The sequence below is a fragment of the Mobula birostris genome, chromosome 1, assembly GCF_030028105.1.
Source record: "Mobula birostris isolate sMobBir1 chromosome 1, sMobBir1.hap1, whole genome shotgun sequence".
Lineage (NCBI taxonomy): Eukaryota > Metazoa > Chordata > Chondrichthyes > Myliobatiformes > Myliobatidae > Mobula > Mobula birostris.
The window spans coordinates 80,885,482-80,902,083 of record NC_092370.1 but is presented as its reverse complement, the minus strand read 5'-3'; the positions used below and the strand labels follow the sequence as shown (position 1 = coordinate 80,902,083).

At 41.3% G+C, this 16,602-nt stretch overlaps 1 protein-coding gene across 1 annotated transcript in view; it reads left to right on the top strand.

Moving 5' to 3' along the window:
- The window catches only part of stk3 (serine/threonine kinase 3 (STE20 homolog, yeast)), a 487,842-nt gene extending 474,875 nt beyond the window's left edge, over window positions 1–12,967 (top strand). Inside the window, exon 11 of the mRNA XM_072258090.1 lies at window positions 7,824–12,967. Coding sequence (XP_072114191.1) covers window positions 7,824–7,982 — 159 coding nt within the window. The 3' untranslated portion in view covers window positions 7,983–12,967. The remainder of the gene's footprint in view (window positions 1–7,823) is intronic.
- Window positions 12,968–16,602: the final 3,635 nt, after the last annotated feature.

Below are 16,602 nucleotides of genomic sequence, written 5' to 3'. Positions count from 1 at the left end.
GGCAATAGAAAAGTCACTGTTGCAAACAGTGCAGCGAGCAACACTGTCATTATTTTTGATCCCTATTAGGCAGGGGTACACTTTAGGGTAGTCTGGGGTGACGTACGTTTTATATTTTCTTTTTTTGGAACACTCTCCCATGGCGCGCACTCGCTCTATCTCTCTCGCGCGCTCTCTCGTTCGCTCGCTCTCAAAAAAAATGATTTCTGGGATATTGTATATAATTTGCGGGCATCAGGGAGCCACTATTAATATGCGGGGACTCCCGGAACTTCTGGGAGAGGTGGGATATCTGACATTGTCTTGCAAGTTACTCTCTCTCTGTCCTTATTTGTTCATTCCTCATCTGTTAGGACATGATAGATTAGTGAGAATGACTCCAGCGACAGTGTTTTGTATTCTCATGTGGGATGTGGGAAGTCTGGGAGACCTCCAGTCTCTCAGATAAACACATCTGTACGAGGTGCACCGAGTTGCAGCTCCTGAGAGAATGTATTCAGGTAATGGAGCAGCAGCTTGATGACCTTTGACTCATACAGGAGAATGAGGAGGTGATAGACAAAAACTACAGGGAGGTAGTCACCCCTAGGTTACAGAAGACAGGTAACTGGGTAATCATCAGGAGAAGGAGGGTAAATGCACAGCCAGTGCAGAGTACACTTGTGGCTGTTCACAGTGACCGGTTCTTTGTCACTGAGTTTTGTGCTGTGGCTAAGAGAGCAGAGAGGTGAAGAGGACTGCAGTGTTGATAGGAGATTCCTTATTCAGAGGAATGTAGATGAGGTTCTGTGGGTGTGATAGAGACACCTGGAAAGTATGTTGCTTCCCTCATGCCAGGATCAGGGATGTCTTGATTGTGTCCATGGCATTCTCAAGGGCAAGGGTGAGCAGCCAGAATTCTTGGTGTATATTGTCACCAGTGACATAGGTAGACAAGGTAAGGAGGTCCTGAAGAGACATTTTACAGAGTTAGGTCGAGGGTTGCCCATGGAAGGCTGCTGGACCAGACAATATTCCTGGCAGAGTGCTTAGAGGATGTGCAGACCAGCTAGCAGAGAAAGAGATTCTCACTGACATCTTCAACATCTCCCTGAGCAGTGCCGTCATTCCTACATGCTTCAAGGCCACCACCATCGTCCCAAAGAAGTCTTCAGTGTCCTGCCTCAATGACTACCGTCCTGTTGCACTCACATCCACCATCATGAAGTGTTTCAAGAGGCTCATCATGAGGTACATCAAGACCCTGCTGCCCCCCTCACTGGAGCCCCTGCAGTTCGCGTACCGTCCCAACTGTTCAATAGATGATGCCATTACCATCACCCTCCACCTGGACAAAAAAAGACACGTACTTTCGAATGCTGTTCATAGACTCCAGTTCAGCATTCAACACAATCATTCCTCAGAAACTGATTGGAAAGCTGAGCCTACTGGGCCCGAACACCTCTGTCTGCAACTGGATCCTAGACTTCCTGACTGGGAGACCTCAGTCAGTTGGGATCGGAAGTAGCATCTCCAACACTATCTCACTGAGCATGGGGCCCCCCAGGGCTGTGTGCTCAGTCCACTGCTGTTCACTCTGCTGACCCACAACTGTGCTGCAACACACAGCTCGAATCACATCAAGTTCACCAATGACACGACCATGGTGGGTCTCATCAGCAAGAACGATGAGTCAGCATACAGAGAGGAGGTGCAGCGGCTAACGGACTGGTGCAGAGCCAACAGCCTGTCTCTGAATGTGAACAAAACAAAACAGATGGTTGTTGACTTCAGGAGGACACGGAGCAACCACTCTCTGCTGAACATCGACGACTCCTCCGTAGAGATCGTTAGGATCAACAGATTTCTTGGTGTTGACCTGGCGGAGAATCTCACCTGTTCTCTCAACACCAGCTCCATAGCAAAGAAAGCCCAGTTGCGCCTCTACTTTCTGCGAAGGCTGAGAAAAGTGCATCTCCCACCCCCCATCTTCACCACATTCTACAGAGGTTGTATTGAGAGTATCCTGAGCAGCTGCATCACTGCTTGGTTCGGAAATTGCACCATCTCGGATCGCAAGACCCTGCAGCAGATAGTGAAGTCAGCTGAGAAGATCATCGGGGTCTCTCTTCCCGACATTACAGATATTTACACCACACACTGCATCCACAAAGCAAGCAGCATTATGAAGGACCCCACGCACCCCTCATACAAACTCTTCTCCCTCCTGCCATCTGGCAAAAGGCACCGAAGCATTTGGGCTCTCATGACCAGACTATGTAACAGTTTCTTCCCCCCAAGCCATCAGACTTGTCAATACCCAGAGCCCAGACTGACACCAACCTACTGCCCTCTACTGTGCCTGTTGTCTTGTTTATTATTTATGGTAATGCCTACACGGTTTTGTGCACTTTATGCAGTCCTGGATAGGTCTGTAGTCTGGTGTAGTTTTTATGTTGTTTTACCTAGTTCAGTGTATTTTTTGTATTGTCTCATGTAGCACCATGGTCCTGAGAAACGTTGTCTCGTTTTTACTGTGTACTGTACCAGCAGTTATGGTTGAAATGACAATAAAAAGTGACTTGGCTTGACTTGAGGGTTGAGAAATAGGACCTCAAGGATAGCTGCCTGTGCCATGTGCCAGTGACGGTAAAAATAGAATGATTTAGCATGTGAATATGTGGCTGAGGAGGTTGTGCAGGGGGTAGAGGTTCAGATTTATGGATCATTGGATCTCTTCTAGGAAAGGTTATGACCTGTACAAAAGGGATAGGTTACAATTGGACTGGAGGGATCCAATATCCTTGTGGGCAGATTGGCTAGAGTTGTTCAAGTGGGTTTAAACTAATTTGGCAGGGGAAAGGGAGCTGGAGTGACAGTGCGGAGGATGAGGTAGTTGGTTTACAAACAGAAGCAATGTGCAGTGGGACTTCTAGCAAGGAGAGGCTGATGACTGGGCAAAATTGCAGGCAACAGGATGAGTTGCAACATTAAAGGTGGACAAAATCGAAAAGCGTGAATACAGGACTGAAGATGTTATATTTAATTGCCTGCTGTATATGGAATAAGGTCGATGAACTTGTAGCACACAGTTACAGATTGGCATCTATGATGTTGTAGACATGACTGAATCATGGCTGAAAGAAGATTATAGCTGGAAGCTTAATGTCCAAGGATACACATTGTCCTGAAAGGAGAGGCAGGAAGGCAGAGGGGGCGACATTGCTCTGTAGGTAAAAGATGAAATCAAATCATGAGAAAGAAGTGACTTAGACTCAGAAGGTATTGAATCAATGTGTATAGAGTTAAGGAACTGCAAGGGTAAAAAGACCCTGATGGGACCTCCAAACAGTAGTAAGGATGTGGTTTACAAATTACAATGGGAGATAGAAAATGCATGCCAAAAGGGCAGTGATACAATAGTCATGGGGGATTTCGATATGCAGGTTGATTGTGAAAATCAGGTTGGTGCTGGATTCCATCTGGGGGAATTTCGAGAATGTGTACAAGATAGCTTTTTAGAGAAGCTAATGTTTGATCCCACTAGGGAATTAGCTATTCTTGATTGGATGTTGTTACAATGAACCGGAATTGATTAGTGAGCTTAAGGTAAAAGAACCCTTAAGGGAAAGTGATCATAATATGATCAAATTCACCCTGAATTTTGAGAAGGGGGAAGCTAAAGTCAGATGTATCAGTATTACAGTGGAGTAAAGGGAATTACATTGGCATGAGAGAGGAGCTGGCCAGAATTGATTGGAAAAGAACACTGGCAGGGATGATGGCAAAGCAGCAATGGCTGGAATTTCTGGAAGCAATTTGGAAGGCACAGGATATATACATCTCACAGAGGTAGAAGTATTCTGAAGGGAAGAACTGTGGCTGACAAGAGAAGTCAAAGCCAGCATAAAAGCCAAAGAGAGGCATATAATAGGGCAAAAATTAGTGGGAAGTTAGAGGATTGGGAACCTTTCAAATACTATCAAAAGGCAACTAAGATACCAAAAGTTTTTTCAGATACAGAGTAAAATAGAGGTAAGAGTGGATATCGGACCACTGGAAAATGATGCTGGAGAGGTAGTAATGGGGGACAAGGAAATGGCGGATGAACTGAATAAGTATTTTGCATCAACCTTCACTGTGGAAGACACTCGCAGTATGGTGGGAGTTCCAGGTGTCAGGGGGCATGAAGTGTGTGAAGTTACCATAACTAAAGAGAAGGTTCTTGGGGAACTGAAAGGTCTGAAGTTAGACAGGTCACCTGGGCTGGAGAGATTGTGGAGGCTTTATTAATGATGTTTCAAGAATTACTAGATTCTGGAAAGGGTCTGGAAGACTGGAAGATTGAAAATGTCACTCCAAGAAAGGAGAGAGGCAGAAGAAAGGCAATTATAGGCTATAGTGGGAGAGTCTAAGACCAGAGGACACAGCCTCAGAATAGAGGGGTGGAAGACAAGGAGGAATTTCTTCAGCCAGAGTGGTGAATCTGTAGATTCCCTGAACATTCACGTGCTTACCTAAAAGCCTCTTGATCACCACTATCATATCTCCTTCAAACAGCATCCCGGCAGTGTGCTTAGGTACCTACCACTCTGTGCAAATAAAAAAAGCTTGCCTTACACATTCCATTTAAACTTTCCCCCTCTCACCTTAAAGCTATGCTCTTTAGTAATCAAAATTTCCACCTGGGAAGAATATTTCTACTCCATTTGCTAGGATGCCTACAATTTCTACACTAGTTTCCCATATGGTCCAAGGGAACACCTTATCAGGCCCTAGGGATTTATCCATCCTAATTTGCTTTAAAACAGTAAGCACCTCCTCCTCTGTAATCTGTATATAGCCCATGATCTTACAGCTATTTTGCCTCAGTTCTATAGATTTTCCGTCCTATCTCCCAAGTAAATTGAGATGCAAAAACCCATATATGACCTCCCTCATCTCTCTTAGCTCCATGCATAGATGGCCATGCTGATCTTTAGGTGGTATTTAAAATGTCCTTAGCTATGGGTGAGGTGTCAGAGAGTTCGAGGACAGCTAATGTTGTTCCTTAGTTTGGTCTAAGAATAAACTGGGAAATTATCAGCCGGTAAGCCTGATATCAGTAGCAGGTAAGTTATTGGCAGGTACTCTAAGGGACCAGATATATAAGTTTTTGGGTAGTCTGGATTTGACTATCTAACCAATCTTACAATGTTTTTCAAGTAAGGTCGCTTGCAGTCCATGCCCTTCTCTTTTGTCACAATAAGTCATACTCAGGCTGGAGGAGCAGCATCTCATATTCTATCTAGGTAGCCTCCAACCTGATGGCATGAATATTGATTTCTCCTTCTGGTAATTTTTTTCCCTCCCCCTTCCTCCTCCTCCTGTTCTCCACTATGGCCTCTGACTACTCCTCCTCACCTGCGTATCACCTCCCCCTGGTGTCCCTCCTTCCCTTTTCCTCTCCTATCAGAATCCTCCTTCTCCAACCCTTTACCTTTCCTACCACCAGGCTTCACCTATCACCTTCTGGTTAGTCCTCCTTTCCCTCCCCCCACCTTTTTATTCTGGCATCTTTCTCCTTCCTTTCCTGTCCTGCAGAAGGGTCTTGGCCTGAAATGACAACTGTTTATTCATTTCCATAGATGCTGCATGACCTGCTGTGTTCCTCCAGCATTTTGTGTGTGTTGAACCTGAAAAGGCAGCTTTTATTCCCACTCTTTGCCTCATGCCAGTCAGACAGTCTTCTGTCCTTCATTCTTTGGTTGAATAGTTTAGAACTTTACTCTCTGGAGCATAGGAAAATGAGGGTTGATTTGATAGAGATATACAAAATTATGAGGTGTATAGATAGGGTAAATGCAAGCATGTTTTTTCTATTGAGGTTGTTTGAGAATAGAACTAGAAGTCATGGATTATGGGTTAAAGGTGGAAAGTTTAAGGGGAACATGAAGGAAGACATCTTCACTCAGAGGCAATTGAATGTGTGAAACGAGCTGCCAGTGGAAATGGTGGATGGGGGTTTGATTTCAACATTTAAGGGAAGTTTGGATAAGTATATAGAGGGGTATGGAGAGCTAATGTCCAAGTGCAGGTTAATGATATAGGCAGAATAATAGTTTAGCATGGACTAGATGGGATGAAAGACCTGTTTTTGTGCTGTAGTGCTCTATGACTATGTGGCTTTGAGGGAAATTTTCAAAGAAGCCCTGATGTGTAATTACAGGACATTTTGTAAATAGAATACGGAGCCAGTGTTAAGTGTTTATATGCACACTGTTTTATGTCTTGAATATGGGAGTGCCCACATTCAGTACAATTCCAAAAGGAGTCGTTGCAAATGCATAGAAAACCTTCAATAAATAGGAAGCTTTGTTAGCACATGAGCAAGTCCAAGAAATAACATTTTATTATATCCTTGTATTATTTCATTCTTACTATATGGACATCAATGGTAATGCTGGCATTTGTTGTCCATCTGTAATTGCCCCCGAACTGAACAACAAATTAAGAGTTAATCATAACAGTGGGTCGGGAGTCACGTATACAGTAAAGACCGTTGATTCTGTTCTGTGGTCTATGTGTCTTATGGTTACTGTTGCTTAGTGAGCATTTTTTAAAATCCAAATTTATTTATATTTGTATCTTAAGTCCCTGTCACTCAAGTGGGATTTATATTCATATCTCTAGATCAATAGACTGGAACTCCAGGTGCTTACTAGAGTAATTTGGAAACATTCATGTCAGCACTAGCAATGTTTTAAAAGTCATAGCTTCTTGACAAGTTATTCATATCAAATATGTATGCATATTCTATTCAAAGACTTTTCAAAGTTCAGTATAAATTTATTATCGAAGTACATACATGTCACCATATAGAACTCTTGAGATTTATTTTCTTACAGGCATACTCAATAAATCCATTATAGTTTAATAACTATGTTAGAATCATTGAAAGACCAAATGAACTTAGGCATTCAACCAGTGTGCAAAAGATACAAAATGCAAATACGAAAAGAAAGAAATAATAATAATAAATAAGGAATAAATATAGAAAACATGAGATGAAGAGTCCTTGAAAGTGAGTCCATAGGTTGTGGGAACATTTCAATGATGAGGCTAATGAAGTTGAGTGAAGTTAACGTCTTTGGTTCAAGAGCCTGGTGGCTAAGGGGTAATAAGTATTCCTGAACCTGGTCATGTGAGGGCTCCTGTCCTTCTTCCTGATGGCAGCAGCGAGAAGAGAACATGTCCTGCATGGTGGGGTTCCCTGAGGATAGATGTTGCCTTCCTGCGACATTTCATATAGATTCACTCAATTGTGGGTGAGAGCTTTACCTGTGATGGACTAGACCATATCCACTATTTTTGTAGGATTTTCCATTCAACTGCATTGGTGTTTTCATATCAGATGGTGATGGCATCAGTCAATATACTCTACACTACACATCTATAAACGTTTGTCATAGTTTTAGATGTCATGGCAAATATATGGGTACTGCGATTATTCCTAAATAAGAGAGACCGAAAGCAAAATATTGTCGATGCTGGAAACTTGAAATAAAACAGAAGATACTGGAAATGCTCATCAAGCTTGACAGCATCTTAAGAGATAATATTTCAGGCTGGTGATATTTTATCAAAACTGAATGGGCCTGATGCAGGATTTTGACCTGAAACATCGACAGTTCCTTTCCTGTCACAGGTGCTACTCGGCCTGCTAAGTTCCTTCTGTGGATTGTTCGTTGCTCCAGATTCCAGCATCTGCAATCTCTTGTGACTCCACACTCAATAGGAATTATTGTGTAAAATTGCATTCTTTTAAAAATAGTTTTCCCACCATGGCTCTTTTTATTTTGCAGCTGAAAAATCTGAGCTTTGAAGAACTACAGATGCGATTGAGTGCACTGGATCCAATGATGGAGCGAGAAATTGAGGAACTGCGTCAAAGATATCAGGCTAAACGACAGCCCATTCTAGATGCCATGGATGCAAAGAAACGGAGACAGCAAAACTTCTAGCTGAACTTCTTATCCATCTAAACCTACCCACACTATCCAGGGTAGTACGTCTTTATCTATAAAATGTAGTGTCAGAACAGTAACAGCAAAAGTAATTAAACACTGGTCGAATAACATTAATTATAATCTGCAATCTTTCCTACAGGCAATGAAGCAAACAGTTTTAGCAGCAATGTATTGTTCATTTCTTGGCAACTTTTGTTTCACCACAGCTTCAAACCATGTAATGAAGCTATAATTCAGTTTGAAACATGCTGTGTTGAGTGAGGCAGCATCAACAATCTGGAGTGTCCTTAACGTGGTAAAACATCCAAGCAGCTTTGCAGAAATGTTACCCCACTAAATTTGATTCTGTAAAAGAACTTCAGGAGATCCTAGGGCAGAGGACCAAAACTTTGGGGAAGAGGTAGGTTTTAAGGAATGTCTGAAATGCAGTCATTGAGGTAGGCAGGCAGGCTTGAGGAAGGAATTCCAGAGCTCAGGACTTTAGCAGTTGAAGGCACAGCCACCGTTAGTGGTGTGAGTAAACTTTGGAATGCTCATGAGTCCAGCTTAGAGAAACACGCAGCATCCTGTCCAGAAAATATATCACCATTCTTTCATTGTAACTGGGTCTAAGTTATGACACGCATTGGCCAATGGCACAGCAAATGAATGCTTCACAAGAAGACTTGCAGTGTGTCGATATGCACCTTACCACCTCCACCACCACCTCCAGCTGAAGAGCCAATACGATGGGGAATAAATAATAATAGTGACCACATGGTGTAAGCTCATTTAAAAATAGTTTGGCTCCTCAATTCAAACTATACCCAATATCTGTCACGATTTACATTATAATTATTCTTGACATGTAAATACTGGCCAGCTCTTTTTATACTTCCCCGATGCACAATGAGCTGAAGCAACTGCCACCTTATTAGTTGCCTTCAAGACTGCCAATGGCAACTCTGAAGTGTCCAAGTGTAGAAGTACACTTGTGGCAGTGGATAAGAACTGCAAAGCAACTTAAAACTTCTGCCTCTAGACATCTGGAAAACTTTCATGGGAAATACCTCACAGCAAAGGCAGACGTCAGTAATTGAATTCACCACTGCTTTCAGTGCACAGCAAAGGAAAAGGGCTTTTAAAGATCCAGATTACAAACTTTGCCACAAAGCCCATGGTCTCCTGGGCAGGAATGATCTTGATATAAGAACCACAAGTCCCTTTTGCATGAGCTATGTTCCGGACCCATGCAGGTAAATATACAATGTGTTGGTATGCATCTTCAGACACAGATGGTATCTGTATGCTTAATGAGGTGATGCTTTTCCTTCAGTGGCCCAGAGGCAAATCATCCTTTAGAAATGGACCTGAAAATAACTTGTGCCAGTTGTTTGTACAAGTACAGAGATTCAAGTCTGCTACTAGCGTTTGTATGGTGATAAAATAAACACACGGTTCCCACTGTAGCTTGGTAGCCCTGCTGTGTGGTATAACGATGCACTGGAAAACTCATTTGCGGACTTTATTTTGACCACAAATTCTTCAACACTAATTAATGTACAGAAATTGATGTTTCATCAAGGACTACCACTGATTTTATACAGGATTAAAGTGAATGCTTCATTGCCTGTGAAGGTGTTCATCAACCAGAATGCCAGAGTGCACATAACCGTGATAAAGATTGTAGTTAATTTATTTCAATGTAAATACTGATTTTATTGATTCATACAAGGATTTAATGGTATCAGCAGGCATCAGTTTTATATTTGCTTCTGCTCTACCATGATGCCAACAGAAAGTGTCTATTTTCTAAATGATTACTTTCATGCTCAACTAAGTGACTATTGTTACAGATGCTGCAGGCTGTATGTACTGTAAGTTCATGAAAGAGGCTTCCAGTGTTGCAGATACCCCAAAGAAACACATTATTTATTGTATTCCAACAAAACTCCTGATTTTTCTTGCTAAGTATTTTCATAGATATTGATGCCCTCATGGTTGGTGGTGACATTTGAAAATGATATTCTGCAGGGCTTTCTTTTTATCCCAAACAACCTTACATGAACACAATTTGATTGCATCCCCTACTCCCTTAAAATTCTGACTCCCACTTGAGAACTGGACCTTATTCAGTTAAGCTCATTTATAACTGCTGTAAATTAAAAGAGCTCAGAAATTATTGTGCATTTGTGTTTAATTTGTTACACATGTTATTCATCCAGTCTCAACACAAAGCATCACTTGCTGGGGTTGGGGGTGGGGGGTGGGCGTGCACTGGATATGTAATACCTTAACTCAATTCAGTGTGACTTAACGGACTTTTCATGATATTGGAAATGAAACAATGACTCCTGAGGTACAGTACTCTGCTAGGCATATGCTGCAGCTACTGTTTATATTGGTCTGTAAATGCACCCAAAACATGACCTTGCTTAAGGAGAAATTTAAATGACACTGGTAGGTAACAAGGGTGACATTCATTTATCAGTTGTCAAATTAGATTAATGTTAGAATATCTTTAAAAAATAATTAAGTTGCCCTCTATACTGTGTTGACATTAGAATCTGTAGTATTTAAAATGTTTTGTACTTATAAGTGAACTTCTGTGTGGTAACTTGTTCAATCAAGACACTGATGATAAACAGTTAATTGGAAGGCTCTATGCAAGATGTCTATACTGACCCAATTACCCCAATCTTATTTCTGTTCTAAAATGGGGAAGTCTTTTGCTCATTGGGTTCATCCTTCCTCCCTACAGAGCAATCGCAACAGTCAAAGTCTTCCCTTTCATATTTAACTGTAGCCCTGCAACTTGTTCTCTCTCATGAATCTTTTACCTGCACTAGTGGTAGTTTATGCCAGTTAACTTAGCCTTGGGATGCAGCAGGAAATAAGAGAACTAGGGTGGGAGAGTGGAACCATTCAGTCATGGGGAGACCATGCAAACTCAATGCAGACAACACCCACGATCAGGACTGAAGGAGGTGTGAGGCAGTACTCCAAGTGCTGCATTATTGTGCACAGTGAGACAGTTTCGCTGAGCAACTGCACCATGTCATACCATACACTTTGATCATCCCTTCAGGACTGATTCTTCCTCCACCACATTTAGGGTCTGACAGTATATTCAAACACACTTTTAGCTAAATCTGGAGTTAAAACATCTCATGTAAGTAGGAGTGTTGTGCCTTGACAGAAAAGGGCTACACAAGTTTCCTGGGATTGGTGTGGACAGTGCTGAATGAACTACCAGAAATGGATGCTTCTGTTTGTGCTCAAGGAAAAGTGGAATGTGTATATACTGTCTTATAAGTAATTTATTATTCTAGTAATTAAAAGCAGATTATAGTTTAAATCTTTAAATCTCTATCCATCTAAAAACTTAAATAATGACTGGATTCCAAAAATCACTGCAAGTTGCCAAATTGGAATAGTTTCAGTGCCTTTTAAATATATTCACTTGATTAATGTGAACATTTCAAGTTAGAATGAGTTGATAAAGTGAGATGCTGCTCAAATTCTTTCTCTTGTAACAGGACATGCACTGAACAAATATGAGTTTTTCCTCTATTTCCTTAAGTGAACCTTTGTGTGCATACTCAACAGGAAAAGCCACACTGTAAGAAGTAATGATTCACTGTAATCAGCCCACAGTGGATTACATGAAGGTTAAGGCTTAGCTTGCATAAAGCCATGTCTGCTTTATTTAACTACGTCCCATAAGGCAATATTAGCAATAATAGGTGACAGTCTTACCCTACAATAATAGTGTTCCAGTATAGTGGTCTCAATATGTGTTAAACTTGGAGATTTGAAAGATTTGGCTCCACATAAACTTCTGAAGACCATTATTAAGCTCTGTTTGCATTCAAAATAATATTTTCTTCAAAACTAAAGTTTTGCCCATGTGATTGTATTGTGGTGTTCTTTTTTTTTGGAAATGTGCTGCTTTCTTATGAACACCAATAATAAATAACAAAGATCAGGTGAATGTGTAATGCTTTTAACTATAGTATCATGGTGGGACTTTTAGCGATAGTGAGGCAGTAATCATGAGCAGTCAACATTGTGTATCGCAGTGTTTAACTGTTGATGTATGCTGAGATTCTTTGCTTAAAGGGAGAGTTGACTCAACATGTGCCAAACAAGAATGGTAGGAAAGGAAAACGAAGTAAGGTGTGAAGAGGTTGTGTAGAACATAACTGCCACCCTGTGCTCTAAATTTAATGTAATTACTTTCATTTCTCTAAAACTGATAACCATTTCAATGAAGAGTTAATTATATCAGTTGTACATTGATGCTGGTCTAAAACTGCCTGATTCTCGGTAAATCCTTGAGAAAATATTATATTATTAATCAGTAATTCCAACAGCATTTACAGAGCATTATCATCTCAGGAAAACTTCGCAAAAGAGCTTCACAGAAGCATAACCAAAAAGAGTTGTGCTGGCAAGAAAACAGAAGCTATGCTGGCAATAAAGCAGCACTTGTGTTGGCATCAGCATAACTCCTGTCCACACACATACCTTCTCTACTTCAGGGCTATCTGCTCTGCTTTCCTCAGACTTAAAACAGCTGGAGTGTAAACTATAATGGAAGATAACTTGTATTCCAAATACAGCACCTCAAATGAATGCAGATATTTAGAGTTCCAAATGGAGAAAATATTACTTGTCCCAACATCTGCAGATTTAGAGTTAATTTCTCCCAGTGCTGGTGTGTTTCTCTTAGTGCATGAGAATTTTATAACTCAATTTGCTCTAAACAAATTATGGCCTATTGTCACCACTTTTCAGCAACTCCTACTGACTTGAATTGGTAAGTGTATTTATCAGTGATGTTGTTAGTCTTTCTTTGACTTGTTGGATTATTTAAAATTTTAATCTTTGGGTATAGCTGGTTGTTGTTAACAAGAAAATCTATATATTTTGGATTTCATATGTTCATTTTCTTAACATGGAACACTAACTTATTTTTTGATGTACCTTCTGCTATATCCCACAATAAAGAAAGTTAATATCTATAGCATTTGGGGTGTTTAGTGATTAATATTTATGTTTTAAGTGTTTTCCAAATAGCAGTGTATGCCTTACAAGCTTGCAATTCTATGGCTGTGATTCACATCAGTGCCAAGAAATACATCAATTTTCACAAGCCCAGTTTCCATAAACCCAGATGTCTGCAAATATGCATGGGAATCAAACTGAGCTTCATGTTCCAGGTTAGCATATAATTTGGACATTTGCTGGTCACTGCCTTTGGAGTATACGAGATACAGATGGAACCAAAATTTTTATTATTTTGCTTCTCATCTAATTTTACTCAATGTATCCCCCTTTTTCTTCTGCTTGCTACAGTTATTTTCAGTTGTTCAACTATACACTGTTAATACTGAGTTTGAAGGTCTTAATCAGTGCTCAATCATGTGCTTACATTTCATTAGAATTACTTCCGGGACTTAATTTTTAAGTTCTCTTGTAATAAGAATTCCAAGACCAGAGACTGATTAGAGAGAAATATAGAAAAAAGTGTAGCTGAAAATCATTTATCTAACCATTTAGTAATGGTCAGAATTTAGTAATTCATATCTGGAAACTGATGAACCAAGTTAAATTGTACTGGTTTTAATTATAATCAGGGTTCTGATCCCAATGTAGCTGAGGTGTACTTCCCATTCTGTCCTGGGAATGCAATCTCAAAGGTGCCTTTGGCAGTGTTGAGTGGGTCTTTAGGCTGCTGTACCTCACCTCTGATTGGAAAAATGAGAAGAGGGCGTATGCCGCATGGTGAGGGTCCTTAGTGATGGATGTGCCTTCCTGAGGTGCACCGCCTCTTGAAGCTTTCCTTGATGTTTGGATGGGTTGTGCCTATGAGGGAACTGGCTGCGTCTTCAACCCTCTGTAGTCTCCTGCAATCCTGTGCATTGGAGCCTCCATACCAGGCTACGATGCAACCAGTCAGGATGCTCTCATGTTCCATCTATAGAAAATTGCAAGATTTTGGTTGCATACCAGATCTCCTCAGACTCCTAATGAATGTCCTAGCAACATGCTTTCCCACTTCACCACCAGAAATTCTGCAGCTGTTTGAAATCAGAATGCTAGAGGAACTCAACAAGCCAGGCAACATCTGTGGAGGAGAATTGAATTGAATTGACTTTATTATTTACATGTTTCATATACAAGAGGAGTAAAAATCTTTACATTACGTCTCCGTCTAGATGGGCAATGTGCAATTATAGTCATTTATAATAAGTATTATGTACAACAGGATAGTCAATATAACATAGAAATACAGCCGCATCAGCATGAATTAAGCAGTCTGATGGCATGGTGGAAGAAGCTGTCCAGGATGGTAGTAGCTGGAACAGTAATAGTTGGGGTGACTCAGGTCTCCAATGATCCTTCGGGCCCTTTTTACATACCTGTCTTAGTAAATGTCCCTGGGAAGTTCACAACTACAGATGCGCCAGACTGTCCACACCACTCTCTGTAGAGTGCTGCAATTGAGGGAGGTACAGTTCCCCTACCAGGCAGTGATGCAGCCAGTCAGGATGCTCTCAACTGTGCCCCTGTAGAAAGTTCTTAGAATTTGGGGGCCCATACCAAACTCCTTCAACCATCTGAGGTGAAAGAAGCGCTGTTGTGTCTTTTTCACCACACAGCCAGTATGTACAGACCACGTGAGATCCTCGGTGATGTGTATGCCAAGGAACTTAAAGCTATTCACCCTCTCAACTCCAGATCCATTGATGTCAATAGTGGTTAGCCTGTCTCCATTCCTCCTGTAGTCCACAACCAGCTCCTTTGTTTTTGCGACATTGAGGGAGAAATTGTTTCCTTGACACCACTGTGTCAGGGTGATGACTTCTTGAACCTGATGGCATGAATATTGATTCTTCCAACTTCCAGTAGTTTCTTCTCCCCCCCCCCCCCCCCGTTATCCACTACGCATTCTGGTTGCCCTCTCGCTCTCTCCTCACCTGTTCATCACTTCCCTCTGGTTCCTTCCCTCCTTACTTTTCTTCCATGCTCCACTGTCTTCAGTCCTTTACCTCTTCTACCTGGTAGGGGAACTGTACCTCCCTCAATCGCAGCACTCTGCAGAGAGTGGTGCAGACAGTCCGGCGCATCTGTAGATGTGGACATGGTGAAGGATTACAGATTCCTGGGGATATGAATTGACAATAAACTGGACTGGTCAAAGAACACTGAGGCTGTCTACAAGAAGGGTCAGAGCCATCTCTATTTCCTGAGGAGACTGAGGTCCTTTAACATCTGTCGGACGATGCTGAGGATGTTCTATGAGTCTGTGGTGGCCAGTGCTATCATGTTTGCTGTCGTGTGCTGGGGCAGCAGGCTGAGGGTAGCAGACACCAACAGAATCAACAAACTCATTCGTAAGGCCAGTGATGTTGTGGAGATGGAACTGGACTCTCTGACGGTGGTGTCTGAAAAGAGGATGCTGTTCAAGTTGCACGCCATCTTAGACAATGTCTCCCATCCACTACATAATGTACTGGGTGGGCACAGGAGTACATTCAGCCGGAGACTCATTCCTCCGAGATGCAACACAGAGCGTCATAGGAAGTCATTACTGCCTGTAGCCATCAAACTTTACAACTCCTCCCTTGGAGGGTCAGACACCCTGAGCCAATAAGCTGGTCCTGGACTTATTTCCTGGCATAATTTACATATTACTATTTAATTATTTATGGTTTTATTACTATTTAATTAATCATGGTGCAACTGTAACGAAAACCAATTTCCCCCAGGATCAATAAAGTATGACTATGACTATGACTACCTTCTCACTTTGTCCCCCATCCCCAACACACCCATCTACCCCCTTAACTGGTCTCATATATCACCTAATAGCTGGTAAACCTCCCCCTTTCCTCACCTTATTTGATTTCTATCACCTTTCTTTCCAATCCTGATAAAGGGTCTTGGCCCATGATGTTGACTGTTTATTTCCTCTATAGACCCTGCCTGACTTGCTGAGTTCCTCCAGCATTTTGTGTGTGTTGCACATGTTTTCTCACTTATCTTTGTACCGTCAATAATTTTGTTACTATCCACTGGGTCCACTTGGCTAAACCATTAATATAGATCCCTGTGGTACACCACTAGTCAACATTTGCCAGCCTGAAAATGAAGCCATCTATCCTGACTATAGTTACCCAGCCCTCTTTCCATGAAAATTTGATACTCCAATACCATGAGCTCTTAACATTTGCATAGGGCATCTTATGAAATGATTCCAATAAGTTCAAATATATTACATCTATTGGTTCCCCTTCATCCACACAGCTTATTATAACCTTAAAGCATGTGAGGATGTCAAGCATGATCTCTTTCATAAACCATGGTAAGTCTTCTTGATTCCATTGTTTTTCTAAATGGATTTATCAAATAGCAATTAGACTAAATGGCCTACAATTTCCTGCATTCTGCTTCCCTCCTTTCTTGATAGAGATATAATATTCATGTTTTTCCAATCTGCTGCCGGAGAGACGTTGGAAGAACATAACTAATACACCAACGACCTCTGCAGTCACTTTTAAAATGGAGAATTCCCTTTCAACAATGGATTTTAAGCCAAAATATTTTGAACTGAGAGGGTATCACA